At 40.7% G+C, this 17,863-nt stretch overlaps 1 protein-coding gene across 2 annotated transcripts in view; it reads left to right on the top strand.

The window, feature by feature from the left end:
- The window catches only part of fam184a (family with sequence similarity 184 member A), a 150,195-nt gene that overhangs the window by 66,872 nt on the left and 65,460 nt on the right, over nucleotides 1–17,863 (top strand). For both annotated transcript variants that reach the window (XM_037086776.1, XM_037086778.1), the window contains exons 6-9: nucleotides 393–644; nucleotides 6,815–6,950; nucleotides 8,585–8,766; nucleotides 15,217–15,402. In XM_037086776.1, the coding sequence (XP_036942671.1) occupies nucleotides 393–644; nucleotides 6,815–6,950; nucleotides 8,585–8,766; nucleotides 15,217–15,402 (756 nt within the window). The remainder of the gene's footprint in view (nucleotides 1–392; nucleotides 645–6,814; nucleotides 6,951–8,584; nucleotides 8,767–15,216; nucleotides 15,403–17,863) is intronic.

Genomic DNA, 17,863 nt, shown 5'->3' with positions numbered 1-17,863 from the left:
AATAATGAAACAAAGTGAAACACAGTTTGCTCAGTGTTCTTGGCTGAGTACTGGTTGAAAAGCATGAAGATTACATTTGTTGGCGGTATAATCTTGACCTTGCTGAAAGTGCAGAGCGAAGGCAGAATGGCACAGTTTAAGTACTGCATTTAGAGGCTATTCATTTCAATAAAAGCTGTCCTCACTGACAGTGAACACTGTCAGCCAATTCATCTTGGCTTCAGCTTTTACTTGCTTTCATTATCTTTGCACTGCATTGCATTTTGATGAGAAAGCTCCTCAAACCATCCAACATGGAGCAGAAAAAACAGGGAAGAGTTGGTATAAAAAGTCAGTATGTATCCTCCATTAGTCTGTTTGGATGATTGACACACAAGTCCGTCTGTCTGCAGGCTCAGGCCTTTTATGAGCGCGAGCTGGAGGCCATGAAGAGAACTCAGCAGCTGACCGCTGACAACCTGTTGGCATGGAAACGCACCGAGGCCGAGCTGCGGCGGGAATTTCAGACTCAGGAGGCGGCGCTCCAGAAGACCCTCGGCAAACTGAGGACCGAGCTGGCCCGGGTGTCGGAGGAAGCCCGGGAGAACCGGGAGAAGTCCTACAAGCTTCAGTCGTCACTCAACGCCTCAGAGAGCAACGTGAAGGTGAGTCTGAACCCAGAGCAGCTGATTCAAACACATCTCCATCATGATTCTGCTATCACTGGACAGTGTCAGGGAAATGGTGTAATAAAGTGCATGATTGGCCATTTTCTGATGTAGTTTTTACGGACAGCCCACAAAATTTGTCCTCTGTAACAGACGATGAAACAGGCGTGTAGAATAAAATGGATGTATGAGATTAAATGAGATAAAATTGGTAACAATTTACATGGACCGTCAGGTGTTCATAATTCCCAGATTTAATCACCGAAAGTAGATGTTCAACAAGATGTCTGAGTCAGAGTTTATTTTCTGATGTTAACCACCATTCAGACATTTAATTACCTCCCTGTTTTTGTCACTGTCGTTCAAAATCTCCACATATGCTGAGAACAGAAAATGGTACTTTGATTATGTTTTGACAGCTTCTTGAGCTGAAAACATAAAAGTCAAACACATGGAACCAGTTATCCATCACCTTTCTCTGGGAAAATGATATGCATTATAATGACAGACAAAAGACTGGAATTTTCCAGTCCCAACAGCATCTGTTAGTAATGTTTTCACCTTGTGAGTCTGTGTGTGTGCTTGTGTGTGTCATCATGGTGAAAAGTGGTCCTGGAGACACCTATTTTAACAGTAACCGACACATAAGCAATTTTGAGTACTTTGCCAGGTGTCTATATGTCTGTCTGTCTGTCTTTGGACAGATTTTGTCATCATGAGACCATCACAAGTGCGTAGTTGAGATTCAAAGTAAAGGTTGAGTTCGAAGATGGGTGTATTCCGCCCCGTAAGTACTGAGTACTCATGTAGTAACTTAGTAAATAATACTGAGTCATCATGGGTCAGAACATTAACATGTTGACGGGTATTGTGACTTGTGTCTCATCACAAAACGATCTCTGTTTATTACCTAAAACTGTTAATTAATCCAGTATTTGCAGTGCATCAATCCTGGATTAATTAAGTTCCCTGGGGAATATTTCACAACCATTAGCATCATGAAGGCATATTTTTACCTGCTGTTTTTCTAGTGTCAACATGTACAAGCACTCGGATAACGAGATACACATCACACCCACCAGGTTCACTTTTTTCCTCTGATTAAAAGGTGGTGGTGGTAACATGCAAAGAAACACGTGAAGAACACATTGATATAAACAAGGCATAAAATACCAAAATACGGTGAAAGGAGAAGGAGATACAGTCAGTATGTTTGACCTCACAGATACACACAGTAAGTTTTGGTTAGAAACACAAAATATAAAATTAACTTCAGTTTGTGAGAAAACTACACAAGGTCTTTAAGACCTTAAAGGTGGAGCTTACGTTCAGGGATATACTTGAAGATCAAATGATACAATTGTTGTTCAGGTGTATTCTGTACTTTTTTATCTTAATTTTTAGTCCTACAGTGCTGCTGACTTCTGTGTTTTCTTAAATTATTTGTTTCAAAGTCGGTCTTGTGTGCCACAGCTTGCCTGCATGTTGAATCTAAATCAGAGTTGCCCACATTTGAAACTTGATGGTACCTGGTTCTGGTTTTTCTTTCAGTAGCCATTTAAGTGTGGAATATTTTCTTCTCACTCCACCTTCTTGTGCACTTTGTGAAGGGCAAACATAGAAATGCTGTGTTCATCTCCTTTTTAATATTCTGCTTCTGCTTCCTGAACCCTGCGAGGAGCAGACGCACACGATTATCACCACCGTTGAAAATAAAGTTGACATGTGCTCCGGGGGAATTGGTAAAGTAGGTCTATTTTGTTGTGATGGCAATGCTCAGAAGTTTGTGTGAAATTATCACCTATTGCACAGAAGAGGGGTCCTAGCCCCCGCGCACCCTCACCCTCTCGGTATTACTGAGAATATGATCAAGGTCAGCAGTAGTTGGTGTGCCTGGAGTTAATGATTTCATTACTGTAGTTATCAGAGCAATTAAGTGTAACCCAGATAAAGAAACAACAGGAGAGAGACAGAGCGGAGAGCTGGAAACCAACTCTACTTGACAGCTCCTCTAGCTTTAGTGCAAGATTTAAGAAAAAAACAGATATCAGAGAGTAGAAGCAGTTTGATCCTGCTCTCCTTGAGTCTTCGTACAGTACATAGCTGATGCATTTGATATATTGTTTCAGAAGTAATATCACAATTATCTCTACCCCAGTCTATGAGCACATCCCTTAATCGTTCTGCTCCTGCTGTGAGTTCATTGTTGAGAGATAATAGATTTTAAATTAACCTTAACAAGCTCACAGCACATGTTTTAATCTTCGGTTTGATAATCACAATACACATATCTCATTATTCCTCTTGCCTAAAGTTGTAGATCGCTTGGTTTTTTCCCGTTGCATCCTGCTCAAGCACGGAGACATTTTTAGACTCTTCGCTAAATTTCTTTCTCGGAGTGGAAAATTAAAACGTTGCACCAAATCAAAATGTTCCCCCGTCACAGGAAGACATAATTACTGCACCATGGGTAGAAATAGTAGCATCAAATGGAACGCTTGTGCTCGGTGTCAGGATGCTTTCTTGCTTCAGTGTTCTCCGTCGTTCCTCCTTCAGCTCGTGATTTAGGAGGCAAATCACCGCAGAAATGCAAGCAAATGATGGCTTGCAGTAACCGAGGCAGACGTAATTAATGGCTGACTCTTCACAAGCGTCCGTCGGAATGTGCACGCCAAAAATTACAAATCATCCCCCCAAGTGAAATACTTCATTGAAGCTATGTGAAATTGCAGCTGTCACTAAATACTTCACTCTCAGGTATCTGGACTGGTTGTTGGAAGCTTTTAGTGAGATAAAACAATAAATCATCGAGTTTTCGAGGCCTTTTTATATTTAAATGGCAGAGCAGGATTCAGCCAGGTCCAATAAGGATGATTGACAGACCTGAGGCTCAGTGTGTGTGAGCATCTGTGTGTCTCTTTTTTTAGTGTTTAAATATGAATAGTGGTGAATCAGAGACAATGAATAAATGTCTGCAGCAATTTGATTCTTCTTTTAGCCCAAATAAATCATTTCAGATATGATAAATCAATTAAACTATCAATTATTATTATTATTGTACTGTATTATGTATATATGTAGATCGGTTGAACACTGTACTTGTGTGGAACCCTACAGAGAGATCATGCACATCTTTTACTTGAAATATTTTCCAACAAATGCACTGTTTCTACACGTTTCTAAAGAATTAGGTCTTCAGTGGGCACAATTGGTCTTATAGTAATGCCAGACTTATTGAAGACGTGATGATTGAATATATATAACAACTTCTCCTAAAATCTTTAAAACCCAAATTGGTTTTAACATAGCGTAAAATAACATACATATTCCATTACCAGTTTAACAGTGCTGAGTGGTGCTGCACTGTACCCGAGATGGACATTTCCTGAGCGGGACAATATTGTGCCCAACATTAAATCCAGACAAGCCTGTCATCAGTAAAGGTTCGTTCCTTTTGTCCGTATTTTTGAAATCCTACTCTCACAATGAGAGCAAAGAAGTTGGACCCAAATATGTCAGACAGCAGGTAGACGCATCAGTGGATGAAGTTTATTAGGGAAACACGGCAGGATCGTGGAAGCTCAACAGACAACAATATTTTGGGTTGCTCTTGTTATCCCTGAAGTGTTTTTGTGGTGTGGCTGGAAGAATTGTCCCACGAGGGGTCCACTGCCGTCAGATAATGCCGCAACCGTGAGGGGGTGCACTTGGTCCAGCAGTGTCTAGATGGGTGTTATGTGTTAAAAGACATCTATATAAATGCCAGAACACAAGGTTTGTTAGCAGAACATTGAGAAATGATCAGTGATTTTCAGTCTACCTGTCAGTGGTTTAGTTGTTTTTGCTGATTGGATTTCATCTTTCCACACATTGAAGCTCAAACATACATTCAAAATACATTTGACTAGAGGCCGCTTTAAGATCTGAGGCTCAAACTGGCCCCCACATAGACAGACAAACGAGAACTCACTGCACTTGTGAGGAACCTTCGCTGACATAATGACAACATTCACCATCAAGACGACAGCAGCAACCCTGACGCTGACTGTGACCTTGATCTAGTTTTAACCTAAACCCTAAAATCAATAAAGACAAGTCTTAATTCTCAAACTGCCCTTTGAAGAGGAGAGGAACGGACAAAATGTCCTCTTGTATGAAAAAATATGTCACCCTCGAGGCTTGAAAAACCTGAATTGGTCCTGACAAAGATGTAAAAGATGGATGAAGCACACACACAAACACACACACACTCTCTCTCCCTTTACAGATCTCTCATTTAACCTTGCGGTCACATAGAACAGCTACCTGCCATGGGCTCATCAGGGGAATCAGGACACACACCCAACAGTCTAACATACACACACACACACGCACACACATCACATCTAATTTGTGTGTGACTCCTCTGTGGTTATTATCAGACTGAGGTTTCTTTGTCTTAGCCGTAGCTGTGGTAATTAAGTTTGAGGCAGCCTGCTTGATGGGATTGAAAGATGTGAAATTGCCTCTCATGAGTTCTTACCGAGTGCTAAATCACACATCTACTGTACTGTGTGACCGTGTGTGTGTGTGTGTGTGTGTTTGTGTGTGCACGTCAAATCCCTCCCTGAAGTCTACTTCTCATTAATTGAGCAGCAGTCAGGATTTACACTCCTGATCTTCAGTATTAGTAATATGCCACCAATATGCTTTGCTCTGTAAGTTTGACAAACTAGCGGGGATGACCCGAGATACACAACGAAAAAACGTGTGCAACAACAACAAAATTGTAACATTAACATAAACCAGCTGATTTTTGTTTTGTGTAACTCGGGTTAAATGTATCATTCAGGAGCAGCAGGATGTTGAATGCAACAGTTTTCTGCTCCGAACCAAGAATTGAACTGCATTTTCATTCTATCTCCATCCATCATCCTGTCAAAGTCTCAAAGTTGCTTCAAATATGGATGTACTGATCCACATAATGCTTTTTTTTTTTCCGTCATAAGAATGATCGATCAGAATGCATTTACCGTATTAGATGTCTGACGGTCAGATGGGAAATCTCATGACAGAATACGAAACTATGAACTTGCAGCAGCTGCATAACCGATAACAGGTACCACAAGTAAAAGTAAGTACAAGTAAAACCAAGAATATAAATACTAGAGCTGACCACCATCAGTTAGTTGATAATCATCATTCATATCAGTGTGCTTTGCTGGTTGACATGTTCCAAAATGAGTCCTTACTTTTATGAGATCATAAGTCAGAAAAAGATGTTTGGGGTTATTTGTAATTGCTTAATTCCCAGGGAAGTTTGCTGTTTTAGTGCAGTGATATGTGTTAAACTGTAAAATATCCTTCCTGCGTTGCATATCTTTGTTGTTTGTGTGCCTATAAGCCAATAAATCATTATCGATTTTTTTCACTCCCTATAGCAGTATAGGCACCGGCCTGAAAAAATGGAGTATCCCTTCGAGCTCTAATGAATACAGTAGCTTGCAAAAAGCGTCATAACCACAAATTAACACGTGCAACTATTGAGTAAATATCTTTTCCCACTTAAACCTGAAGTTAGCAGACAGATATTTGCTGAAGACATCACGATTTCAATTCTAAATTGAACATTGATTGTACTAAGGTTTCAGTTTTGATAATCTAAATCCAAAACAGGACTGTCAGCTGCACTTCCAGACACATACCCTGGTGTGCATGAAGAAGACCAATTTACTAGGAAACTCCGACAGTGTTGAAGATGTTGGGTTTATTTCTTTTTCAGAGACCCTTTCTTGATTTTTCTGTACAGTAAATAAGTTGATGTAGACACATGAATACAAGTCCAATATTCACATTCGTCGTTGTTCAGTTTTAAACCACCTCTTGAGAGAAATATCTGGCTTTGTTCACTAGCTAATCAGTAACGGTGTTTGCTCTTTTATTTGGTGCTGACCAGGTAATGTTTTCAGCCTTTTCTAAAAAAAAAAAAAAATCAATCGCCAGCTGAAGCCCAAAATAATGCTGTGAGAGAACAAAACAGAGCCGGACAGCTCAGCACTGAGCCAAAACTCACAAAATAGCTTCCAAAAAGCCGAGGGCTTGATTTGTTCCCTTCCAGGTAATGTTTCTCATGGAAGTCAGGTATGGCTGCTAACAGAGTTTTCTGTGTTGATTTGATTCCACTCCAGGACTTAACCAAGCAGCTGGAGGAGGTGACCCAGAACTCAGAGATTGTGGAGATCCGTCAGAAGGAAGCTGAGTGTGAACTCGAGGCGGCCAGAGACCGAGTTCAGCAGCAAGCAACTGAAATACTGCTCAAAGCCAGTAAGACCTCTTCTCTTCTCTTCTCTTCTCTTCTCTTCTCTTCTCTTCTCTTCTCTTCTCTTCTCTTCTCTTCTCTTCTCACATCAGTTATGCCTGGTTTCAGGTGTGCGTTTGTGTGCACTCCTGTCAGGTACACCATCACACGTTAGAATCTGATGTCATCTCCCGTGATGTCTCTCAGCCAGTACTTTACAAGCTTCGTGAAGCAGCATCGCATGAACATGACTTTGAAACGTGTGAGAAATGGCAGCGAGTCTGTGCTGAGTTACGCTCGGCCCATTAGCTCCTATGAGCTCCTCACATCCGATGAGAATGTTTTATCATGTTCCACTGGAGCTGCTCACATGCGAGGGAAACAAGTAAGATCCAGCTATGACAGTCACATTCACCTCCTCATTTATTTAAACTGTAAGGTTGTTTTTGGTTGCTGTGCTCGGTTGGTTGTTTGGAAGTGTTGGTGGTAAACAAACCAAACTGCTCATTCATTATACAATATAAACACTTTTATTTGGAGAAAAACTGAAAGTGAGTTCACCCCTAACTTTGGTAATTATCCTGCATTGCACAATTTATTCCATGACTGTTTTCTCTTACAAATAAATAGGTCCAACCTAGGCACTCCTACCCATCAGACATCCTCAGTTTTTAACTTGATGAGCACAATAATTGATAAAAGAATACTATTCAACTACTTTTTTAAATGATCAAATTGACAAATGTGCTGTAATTATTTGAAATGTCAACAAAATTTCATACAAAACATTGAACAAAACAATTGCTGGAAAAAAATAGTGACTGCAAAAAGCGTCAATTTTTGGAGCGCATACATAAACCAAAAAATGAATTTGCAGGGAGTGTCAGCTTAGAGCAGCAGACAAGCAATGGTTCAAGATGCATAACTGGCCGCCTGTCCAATTCATAATCAAACAGGACAGCATATCACAAGAGCGACTTATAAATGCTGCTAGCTACTGTAGCTGCCATTAGCTAGTTAGGTCAAATAGCCATGCAGCTAGCAGTCAGTTAGCACCACAGTTATTGATCACTAACCTTGCTGGATACATGTTAACTTCAGTAGATATCTCTGCAGCACAATACATACAGCAGACACCAAGATGTCAGAACTGTCATTTATTCATTCTGTCGACCATTTTCAATTATATATTTCTTTACCTAAATGTTTTTGTTACTTTTGAATTCAATTTTAGAAAAATTATTTCTTTGCATTTATGGTCCAACAAGGTTTGTAGTTTCAGTTGTTAACTACTCCTCCTACTTGAGTCACGATGCAAATCTGAATGTCCTTAATACTCACTGTATTTAGCTCCAGCAAAATGTAGTTAAACTGCTCATTTAATTAGTCGTTCACTACTCCCCAGTGCTGGAAATGACTCACTCAGAATGGATACGTCACAACTGATAAGTCGACTGATTTAAACTAGTGATTGTGTCTCACAACAAAATTAGGTAGATGACAGAACTGACTGAAAATGCAGGACGAAGTTGCTGACACCGGTTTACTTTTGTTCGTTGCATCGACAAGAGGCTTTCAAGAATGACAAATGCGGATGACATCACTCTCTGCTATCTGCACTCCTCTCACGTCTGTATGCCCACGCTGTCCCCCGTCATAGGTCAGATAAGCAGCCTGCAGGCCACCCAGATGACCCAGGAAGCAGCCATCAGGGACCTGGACAACGAGCGGAACCGACTGAAGGACAAAGTGCTGAGGATGGAGGAAGAGAGGGAGGCTCTGCAGAGCCAGTGTCAGGCTCTGGACGAAAGACAGAAACAACAGCTTCAGTCTCTGGAGAAGGTGTGTGTTCGTCCGTGTGTGTGTGTGTGTGTGTGTGTGTGTGCCAGTGGTATGATTTGTATTCACTTCGGACCAGAATGACACTGTTATGAATAACCGATGGGCCGTTCAGAATTTTCATCCTTCATATGCAGTCAGTTATAAATTCTGTGCTCATATGTTGAAGAGGACCTTGCATATAAAAAATGGCCATTTAAACCACCAAGAAAACTCAAAGCCAAACACATTAAAGGATTTTAGAACACTGGTCCACCTGCTCACAATGAATGTCCATGCCTCCATGCCTTTTAGTCTCCACTCCATGCATTTTGAACATCAAAATCTCACAGTCAGACAAACTTGATGAAGGCTTCAAGGACTTGTTTTTAGGGTCTGAAGGCATTTTAATTGTTTAAAAAGTGAGTGCCTGAGAGTGTACATGAGATGTATCTCTATACAGGGTACAAAATTAGCACCAGCCGCCGTGACAATTTATAGGAAGGGGACCCAAAAGCAAGACGTACACAGAGCAGGAAGATGAAAACGAGCTTTAATGAGCTGATGTTCCAAAAAAATTCAACACGAGGAACATATCAGGCACACAGAGGACACACAAAGACAGGGGGACAGGCACAGGACCACAGGGGACGAGTGGACCAAAACAGACAAGACCAACAAAGAGTGAGGAAACAACAGAGGATTAAATACAAACTAAACTAACGAGGGGACAGGGTGCAGGTGCAGAGACACTGGGAACAGGGCAGTGCTAACAAGACTGATGTGAGACAGGCGTGGGGGAGGGATCAGCCTGGGGAGGAGCACAGGAACACAGGAGGGAAACAGAACACTGGGAACACAGGCGAGCAGGAGGTAGAAAGTGACAACAAGACACAGGAGGATTTCAGAAACCAAAAGCATGACAGCCAGTAGCCAAATGCTGGTAAAATATGCAAGTGGCAGCTCAACAGCTAAAAATGGTTACAACGGTAATCTGCTGAGTGGCGAGTAGAATGTGAACAATCAATAGCCATATGACCAGTGGGCATCTGTCCCTATCCAAAGAGCACATATTCAATCTGAATCCAGGAAACACCTCTAGCCTTTCATGTTTTGATTCTTAGATTTTTAGTCTGAAAAGATGTAGGAAGTTTGTCTCCCTTGAGCTCCACTCCTTCCATGTCATCAGCCGAATGTCCTCAGTAATCCCCAAAATCCAGCCATTTGGAGAGAAAAGCCCAGAAGTGAAAGTCAGTTTATTTGTGGGGCTATGAAGCAATTCTAATATGTATTTGCCCCAAAGTGAGAGAAGAACTGTTTCCTTCAATTGTATTTTTTTTATTTCTTTAGTTTTGTAACACTGACATTTCCTGTGACTTTATAGAGACAGTAATCCCCCTGTGTACTCTTGGGAAGTTTATGTTGTCCCCAAGGCCAGTCTTTGTAAATGTTACAGGACTATTTGACTTGAATTATTGATATATTCCCAGGAATTCCTTAATAGAGAACACAATATGCATCTAGCTGTACAGAATGCACAGACTCCTGCTGTCTTTCTGTACTTTTCTGAATCTCAGCCAGCAATTCCGTTGCAGAATAGTTTCCACAGATTAGGAAGAAAATGAATCGTTTGCATGCAGCAAAGTTTTAAACACCTTATGAGCAACGTTTAATTGCCAGACCGTTGAAAGGGTCAAACCTGTCGATCACTGCATTCTGCGAAAAATAAAGCTAGCTGCTCCTCTCTTTAAAAACCAAGAAGCTTAAAGGTCAGATGATTTAAGGAACCGTGTAGTCAGCAGACCAACCGCAGCCGACGGTAAATGTCAAGTGTAGCTGCTTCATGTGTGTTTTCCCATCCTTTTATCGCTGACATTTGTGCAGTGTAATCCTCTGGGAGCTGGGAGAGTTCTCCCACTGAGCGAGGCTGCTGTGAATATGAATGTCCTCTTCGGGATAATGGAGGATCGAGCACCAAATAAACTATCAGCAGCAGCACCTTCCCCTCAGCGCTCAGCTGATTTGTGCTTGAAATGGATTGATCGCAGTAATCTGTGATCGTTAATGAACGTGCTGTGGTTGGTTTTGTGACCAGTAATCGCCCAATTTACAAAAACAAATCTGGTGATATTCGTTGCAGGATGGGGTTTTCCAGGCGCTTTGCATTAGTGATTTTCGGATCAATTGCGCTTTAAATAAGCAACATTTGCAAACTGGGAGAGAGAGAAAACAGTTCAGATGATGTTAGTTGTCTGGCTTAATTAAAAAAAAGTTGTCGAAAAGTCATTACATTAATGGGAGGCTCGGCTTTCTTTTCTCTTCTGCCTTATTACCACTATATTTTCCTCATTAATGTTTTGTTTTGTTTAGCGCCTTTTATTCCCTCTTGTCTTCTCTCAGCAAAAGAAGTAAGTGCAAATCAGAGTTACCTAAGATGGCTGCCAAACTCTTTCATTATTATTTTATTATTAACTGACACCTCATTTGACCAGTTGGGAGCTTCTATGGGCTATGTGAGACCATATGATGTGAACACATTGTGTTTACGAGCTAACAGGAGCAGTTACTGGTCATCTGCAGGCTTTTTTTTTGTTTGTTTTTTTTTCAAAGAATTTAGGTAAGAACATTGATTATTTAGTGTGTTCAGGCACTTGTATAGCTTCTGCCTGTCTGCTAAAAATGATCAGACTGTAACCTTTGAAAAAAGCAACAAATCCATGCCTGCACTCCAAACAGTTCAACAACAGCTTCTAATTAAATTTGGGCTGGACTGGACTGGGCGTTTTGGAATAAATTGACATATATTTCCAGGATTGATAGGAGAAACAGTGCAAAAGGCATTACATAAAAGGGAGGCTTGGTCTTCTCGTCTCTCTGACAACCACCATCTTTCCCTCATTCTCTCCCTCTTGTCCTCCATTCTCAGCAAAAGGAGAAATTAACCTCCGGGGATGTTTTCATGCCCCGTCGTTCATGTCACACCACAGAGATGTTTTTTCTCCCTCGGGTTTGTTTGTCCATACGATAACGCAGCAGTCTCGCTCAGTTTGACCCGTTTGATGGACGTTTCTTGGTCCATTTCCAAAACAGCCCTTGGTTTGGAGTAATTAGCGCAAACTAATATGATTGCATCCCTGGTGGGAAATTTAAGTTTTTTTCATGTCCTTGCCAATGTCTAATATATCTCATAATCTGGCAGATTCCAGCTAATTCTAAAATGACTGTTAAAGGCTAAAGAGATAAGATTTACAACAGTGTGTTGGCAATGATGCAACCCTGCGTCTTTATAATTCAAGCAGCTGTAGGTGTTGATGTCTCAGTGATTGGATTGTTAATGTTCCATTTCGAGATGCAGCTGTAAAGATTTCCAGCATCTGTTTGAGTTTAGAAATTGAGAAAAGAATGGTTTAACAGCATACCGTGCCAGAGATTTACTCCGATATTAGTGATACAAGTATATTTTAATGGATTGCTATTGGCTGATTAAAATTTTGATCCTTTTATTTAATGCATTTTGTCCACCTCAGGCGGGCTCCGCAGCACAGCATTTCACTTCATATGAGAATGAAAATCAGCCTGTGTGAAAGTGGAAAAGTGTTTGGTTGCACAGGTGATTAACTTCCAGGTTGACAAATTTGGATAAGCTGAGATCTTCAAGAGCTTCAAGTTTTTAGCCGCCGCTGATTGTAACTTTCACACGTTGAGATAATGTCGGTGCAGGTTCAGTCTCACTAGACAACTGGATGAAATAAAACATGGCCGACGCTTGGTTGAAATGTTCCCCATTAGCTGGTTTACTCAGCCAAGGATTGTTTTTGCTGCCAAGTAAGAGGTATAACACTGTGCCACAGGAGTCACTTTCTTTAAGTTAAACTTTCTTTCATATTACATAATTGATGATAATAATAGTAATGATATAATTAATAATTAATGATACACTTTGATTGTAGGTTGGGTTGGTCGGCTCCCAGAGCTTCAGTATTTGACAGGTTGGAAGTAAAACTCAAAAAAACTATTCTTACAAATTGTATCTTTAGAGTTGATCAGCTTCATAGTTTGAACCAGGGCTTTCAATATTTGGATCAAGTGGTTTGTGAAAAATAAAGAGTGCCAAATTGAGAAGGCTACCCATGTTGATTGAATATGTGTTTGACATACTACAATAACATTTGAGTAAATATACTGTATGTATTGGGTTAGAAAGGACTTTGCACAGGATCGGGGCCCAAAAACTTTTTACATCTACAAGGCAAAGTTGCACTTTTAAGCACAAACAATACAGTGTTTTTGTCAGCAGGATACCAGAAATGTTAAACAGAGAAATTGTGGAGCAAAAAATAAAACATTTGCTGAAATCTAACTGATTCTGAATCTAATCTCATTAGAAGTCAGATAATCTTGGTATATGATTTAACAGGAAAGGTTTCACACAAAGAACATTCACTTGACTGTGTCTAATTCCAGCCCAAGTAATGGATATTGCTGCTCCCATGTGGCTTTTCTGGCAAGTTTGGCTCATTAAAATGTTGTCAAACCCATGCAATGAAGAAACAGCTGGCCCCCTGATTAAAACCCAAAGCAAATGTGCTACAGATAAAAAAAAAAAAAAAAAGAATCCCATTTCCCGGGAAAATCACCATTCTGACCCTCAGCACTGATTCATACTGTACCAGACTTCCAATGACAAACCCAGTGCACTGTCGCTCAGTACAGAGGGCGTCTGTTCCTGCCCGTCTGCCTGTTACACAATATACGGAGCTCAGTAAAAAGTTAAATCTGCAGGACCGCTCCGTCTCCTCCGTGCCCTCTAAGCCACATCTTTTGGCTGTTATCCATTAACATATTTTACCACTTTCCTCTGTTATCCCTTCAGTTTAAAATCTACGAGACAGCTGTCCTCTAATTCAACTGCCACTTCTCACACTGATCCACAAACCAATCATGGATAAATCATAATCATACAACTATGAGGGTTCAGCAGACCTGTCAAGCTTTGATATTTCAGACTGGAATCGACTGTTGCAGGAATGAGTCCTAAATTCCAGAAATAGGGATGCATTCTTGCACTTCCAGTTCCCTTTTCTCAAAGTCAAAGTTTTTTATGACTGGGTTTTCGGTAAGATGTCTGATGCCCTCATGTGAATTATCAAGGTTTAAGTGTTTAAAAAAAGGAGGTCGCTTACACTTGGCTAAGTGAGCCAAGGTTTGTACTGCACACTAAACATCATCACAGCAAACACAGAGACTCATTTACTCACTCGTCTTTACAGGCGGACTTTAGCTTAGACGATGATATTAGCATTTTCAAAAATTATTAATTATAGAAGTGGTGTTCGTCTGAGAAGCTTTCCTTGCTGAACAAAATGTTTAAGTGTCATTGATTTGTGTTTCCCACAGAGCTTACTTTCTGCAGTAGTCAAAAAATCTATTGTGGAGGGAACCAGGGCGTTGCTAACTCCTGGGTTAGCCTACAGAAGTACTTCATCCCTCTTCTCATCATTCGCTTTATTGGTAACAGAAGCTGCCGACATTAGCGTTGCATGGCTTACTCGCTTTCCACCGACAGTGACATTGCATTCATTCCAAGGATTAGCGTGCTGCCAGCTAATTACATTCTTTTGTTGAACCATATATTACATTCTAAAAAGCGCCGTCCAACACCAACACATTCACTCTGTGGATGTCGAGATGCTAGGCCACTGTTTTGGAGTTAAAGCTAATCTTAGCTACTCCAGTCCAGAAAGTTAGAGCTTCAACAACTGCTGCCAGAAAAGCTACCTGAGATAGCATAACATTTACCAAACACATTTGTCAGTCATCATCGCATCTTACAAAAGTGAAAGAAAACTTTTGAAATGGGCTCCAAACAGCAAAACAAAAGTCAAACCTTAGTGTTGTGGACGTGTTGAAGATGTGTCATGTTGATTCTTTGGAGAAGTGCCGCTGTTATCAGCTTGACAGGCGTGGCAAGACTTATTCAAGGGCTGCGGTTCAGTGAAAGGTCAGCTTACAGCCTCTGTCACTACTGATAATGAGGATAACATCTGACAAACAGCAGCATGTCTCCATCTAGAATCACACTGATGCTAGGGTTATGATGCAGACCGATCACAGGCTTTAATAGATTCATAATCATCAACCTCATTATTGATAAGCCCACATGGAGTCTGCTGCAATACCTTCTGTTTTCAGCTTGTTGGGTTTTGGTGCTCTCTGAATAACAACTAAGACTGAGAAGAGGTGAGAAAGATGAAAATAGAGAGAGAGCTGCTCAGGAAATTTCAGAAACGGAATGCAAGATTGATTCTTTGGCCGTCACTTAGTAAACACTGGCAATATGGCTGAATGAGACAACATATGGTGTGAATGTTAGCCCGAGCTCTGTGTGTGTTTGTGTCGTCTATCACTACGCTCACCTTTGTGCACTTTCTTAAAATGTGTGCGCTTGCACATCTATCTTGTTTTTCCCATCAGACCCTGCGTGAGGAGAAGGCGTCCCACGAGAAAGATATGAGCAACATGCGAGCTCGATCCGAAGAGGAGGCCAGCCAGATGAAGGAGAGCCAGGCCCGAGCTCTGGAGGAAGTCGCCAAGAAGCACAGACTGACCCTGGAGAACGCTCTCACCAACGCCGAGCTCGACAAGAACCGCCTGCTGGCTGTGAGTACGCACACACAGACCACACACTCGTCTCTTCATGGACTCCAAGGTTAGACCAATTCAAAAGGCTGACGTTGGCCCTTCGTGGCTAATCCCATCATAAAAGTCAGTGTCCATTGCACTAATGTAATGAAAAGCTCCTTCTGACCACCGCTGCACACACACACACAATCACAAAGAAGTGTTCCTACTTTGATGAAAACAAAAGAGTCAGTGGTAGAGTATAGACAGCAATATGTCCGACAGAGGGTGCATCAGATGGTGAGTTTGCGGGGAAAAATTATGAAAATCCATGAGATGACTTTTCAGATGCTGCATGTTGTGTAATCAGTGCTTATTGCTCAAAGCTGGAGGAAAATGAACAGCTGTACGTTTTAATTGATCCTGCATCATCGAGCTCAGGGCTCATCAGAAACAGTAAACACGGTGTCCTTAGGAAGCTTGTTTTCCCCAGTTCAGTGGAAATGTCACTCTTTTTACGGAGACCGGAGGTTGCACAGTACAATATTTAGCATTGCCTCTGGTAGTACATTCAGTACAATGATAGTTAACCCATGACTGTCCACGGTGGAATTTTATAATCACATAACTATCTGAGCTAAATACAAATCTGACATGTTTTAAATTAGTAAAAGGATGTGGCTACAGTGTAAGATTGACAACATCAACTTTTTGAGATTTATCTTTTGTTTTTTGATAAGTAAATCATAAGTAAATTTGTACTGAGCAATTAGTTACCTGTTTAGAAATCAGACAAATGTAGATCCACATTAGCTTTCATTTAGATCTGGCAACTGTGAGTCCAATGTTCACTCTGCTTCCACATTACTTATAGTCATTTCATCTTTTTTTAATGTAAAAAATATTGAGACAAGGATCTTTTTTTCATTACTGGATGGATACAAGTAGTAACACTTTGATTCACTTCTTTACAGCTTCACTATTTCCTCTATGGCTTCTGCTCAGAAGCCTACACTCCCCCACTGCAACTCTTTGAGCTGTTAAGAAAAGCTGATATTATTAACTAACATAAAATTGCACAAATTTCAGGAATGACTCAGTCAAAATACAGGCTGCCAACTCTCTCAGTCCGTCTGCGTTCTGGATTTACTTCCTGCCAAATAATTTGGACCTGTCGCACCACTTCAGTCTGTCGATGTTGTTAAGTATTGGGTGATGAATGAGGGGTGATTGTGAATGACAGACAGCCCGTGGTTCGTGCATATGTTAGTCCAATCGACAGCGTACCACAGATCACAGCTGCAGTGGAAGTATACCGAAGCTTATGTACACTAAACACAGGATATGAAGGAAACTTGTGCCCCACAGTGCTCTTCTGTCTGCTGGTGCTTCTCATGAAGTTGTTTGGAGAGGAGGCAGCAGTACTCATTTACTTCCCCTCAGACACTTTTTGAGCTCATTGAGGGATTTCAGCGGTCACAAGCCTGCTTCTCTAACCTCTCTGCCTCCCCACTCCACATTGTTCACTGTCTGAACCATCTGTTACAGTATAAGAGCTGGAAAGAAGCTATCAGCTCTCTTTGCCTTGAGAATTGTTGATTTGTCTTGCGAAGGTCTAAATATTGTTCCATAAGGTTCTCAGTCTTTATAGGAAGAATGTACTCAATTTTGAGCTGGGCATTCAAAATAGATTGGCATTGAAATACAAGTAATGTGAAACCTGAACAGCAATCTAAGCATCCTTTCTCTCCTGTCTTTAAAAAAACCTTCCTGCAGATGGTCAGTAGCCTTGACTGTAAAAAGTGGATTTTTTACTCTGCTGTGTAGAGGAAGCTAGTGAGAGTTTGGTACATAAGGGAAACTGACACAATCAATCACAGCAAATCTTTTCATTTAATTTCAAGAGACAGTTTAAGTGACAGTTTGTTCCACTTAATAGTTTATACAGCCTGAAGAGACTGTTAAAAGGTAAACAGTGAACACTCTCACATATAGGTCATATTCAAATATGGGGCTATTAAAAATCAAATGTAAATGTGATGTAAATGCTAATTGCCTCAGTAAAGTTTCTGGCCCTGTCTGCTTTCACATCCACACACTGCTTAAAACAGCAGGGATAAGTCTGTTCCTGCAAAAATCAGAAATAAGTTAAAACTTTGTGTTTCTTTGGGTTCAGTTTACTATTTTTTCTCTTGTCACAACACTGTGCTAATGGGACAGGGTTAAAAAAATATATCTATTTGCTGTGGCACTGGCCGGGCATGCAGATGCAGCATCCATTAGCTCATCCCTTTTTTATGGTTATTCTTTCAATTATATTGCTATATATATATATATATATATATATATATATATATATATATATATATATATATATATATATATATATATATATATATATGTGTGTGTGTGTAGTTTTATATATTTGTTGTGCACGGCCGTGTTATGTAATGACAAATGAATGACCTTGGACCTTGATCCTTGTGACTGCGGCGGTTCG

This window comes from Acanthopagrus latus, chromosome 22 (assembly GCF_904848185.1).
Source record: "Acanthopagrus latus isolate v.2019 chromosome 22, fAcaLat1.1, whole genome shotgun sequence".
Taxonomy (NCBI): domain Eukaryota; kingdom Metazoa; phylum Chordata; class Actinopteri; order Spariformes; family Sparidae; genus Acanthopagrus; species Acanthopagrus latus.
This window is presented reverse-complemented; position numbering and strand designations above follow the sequence as displayed.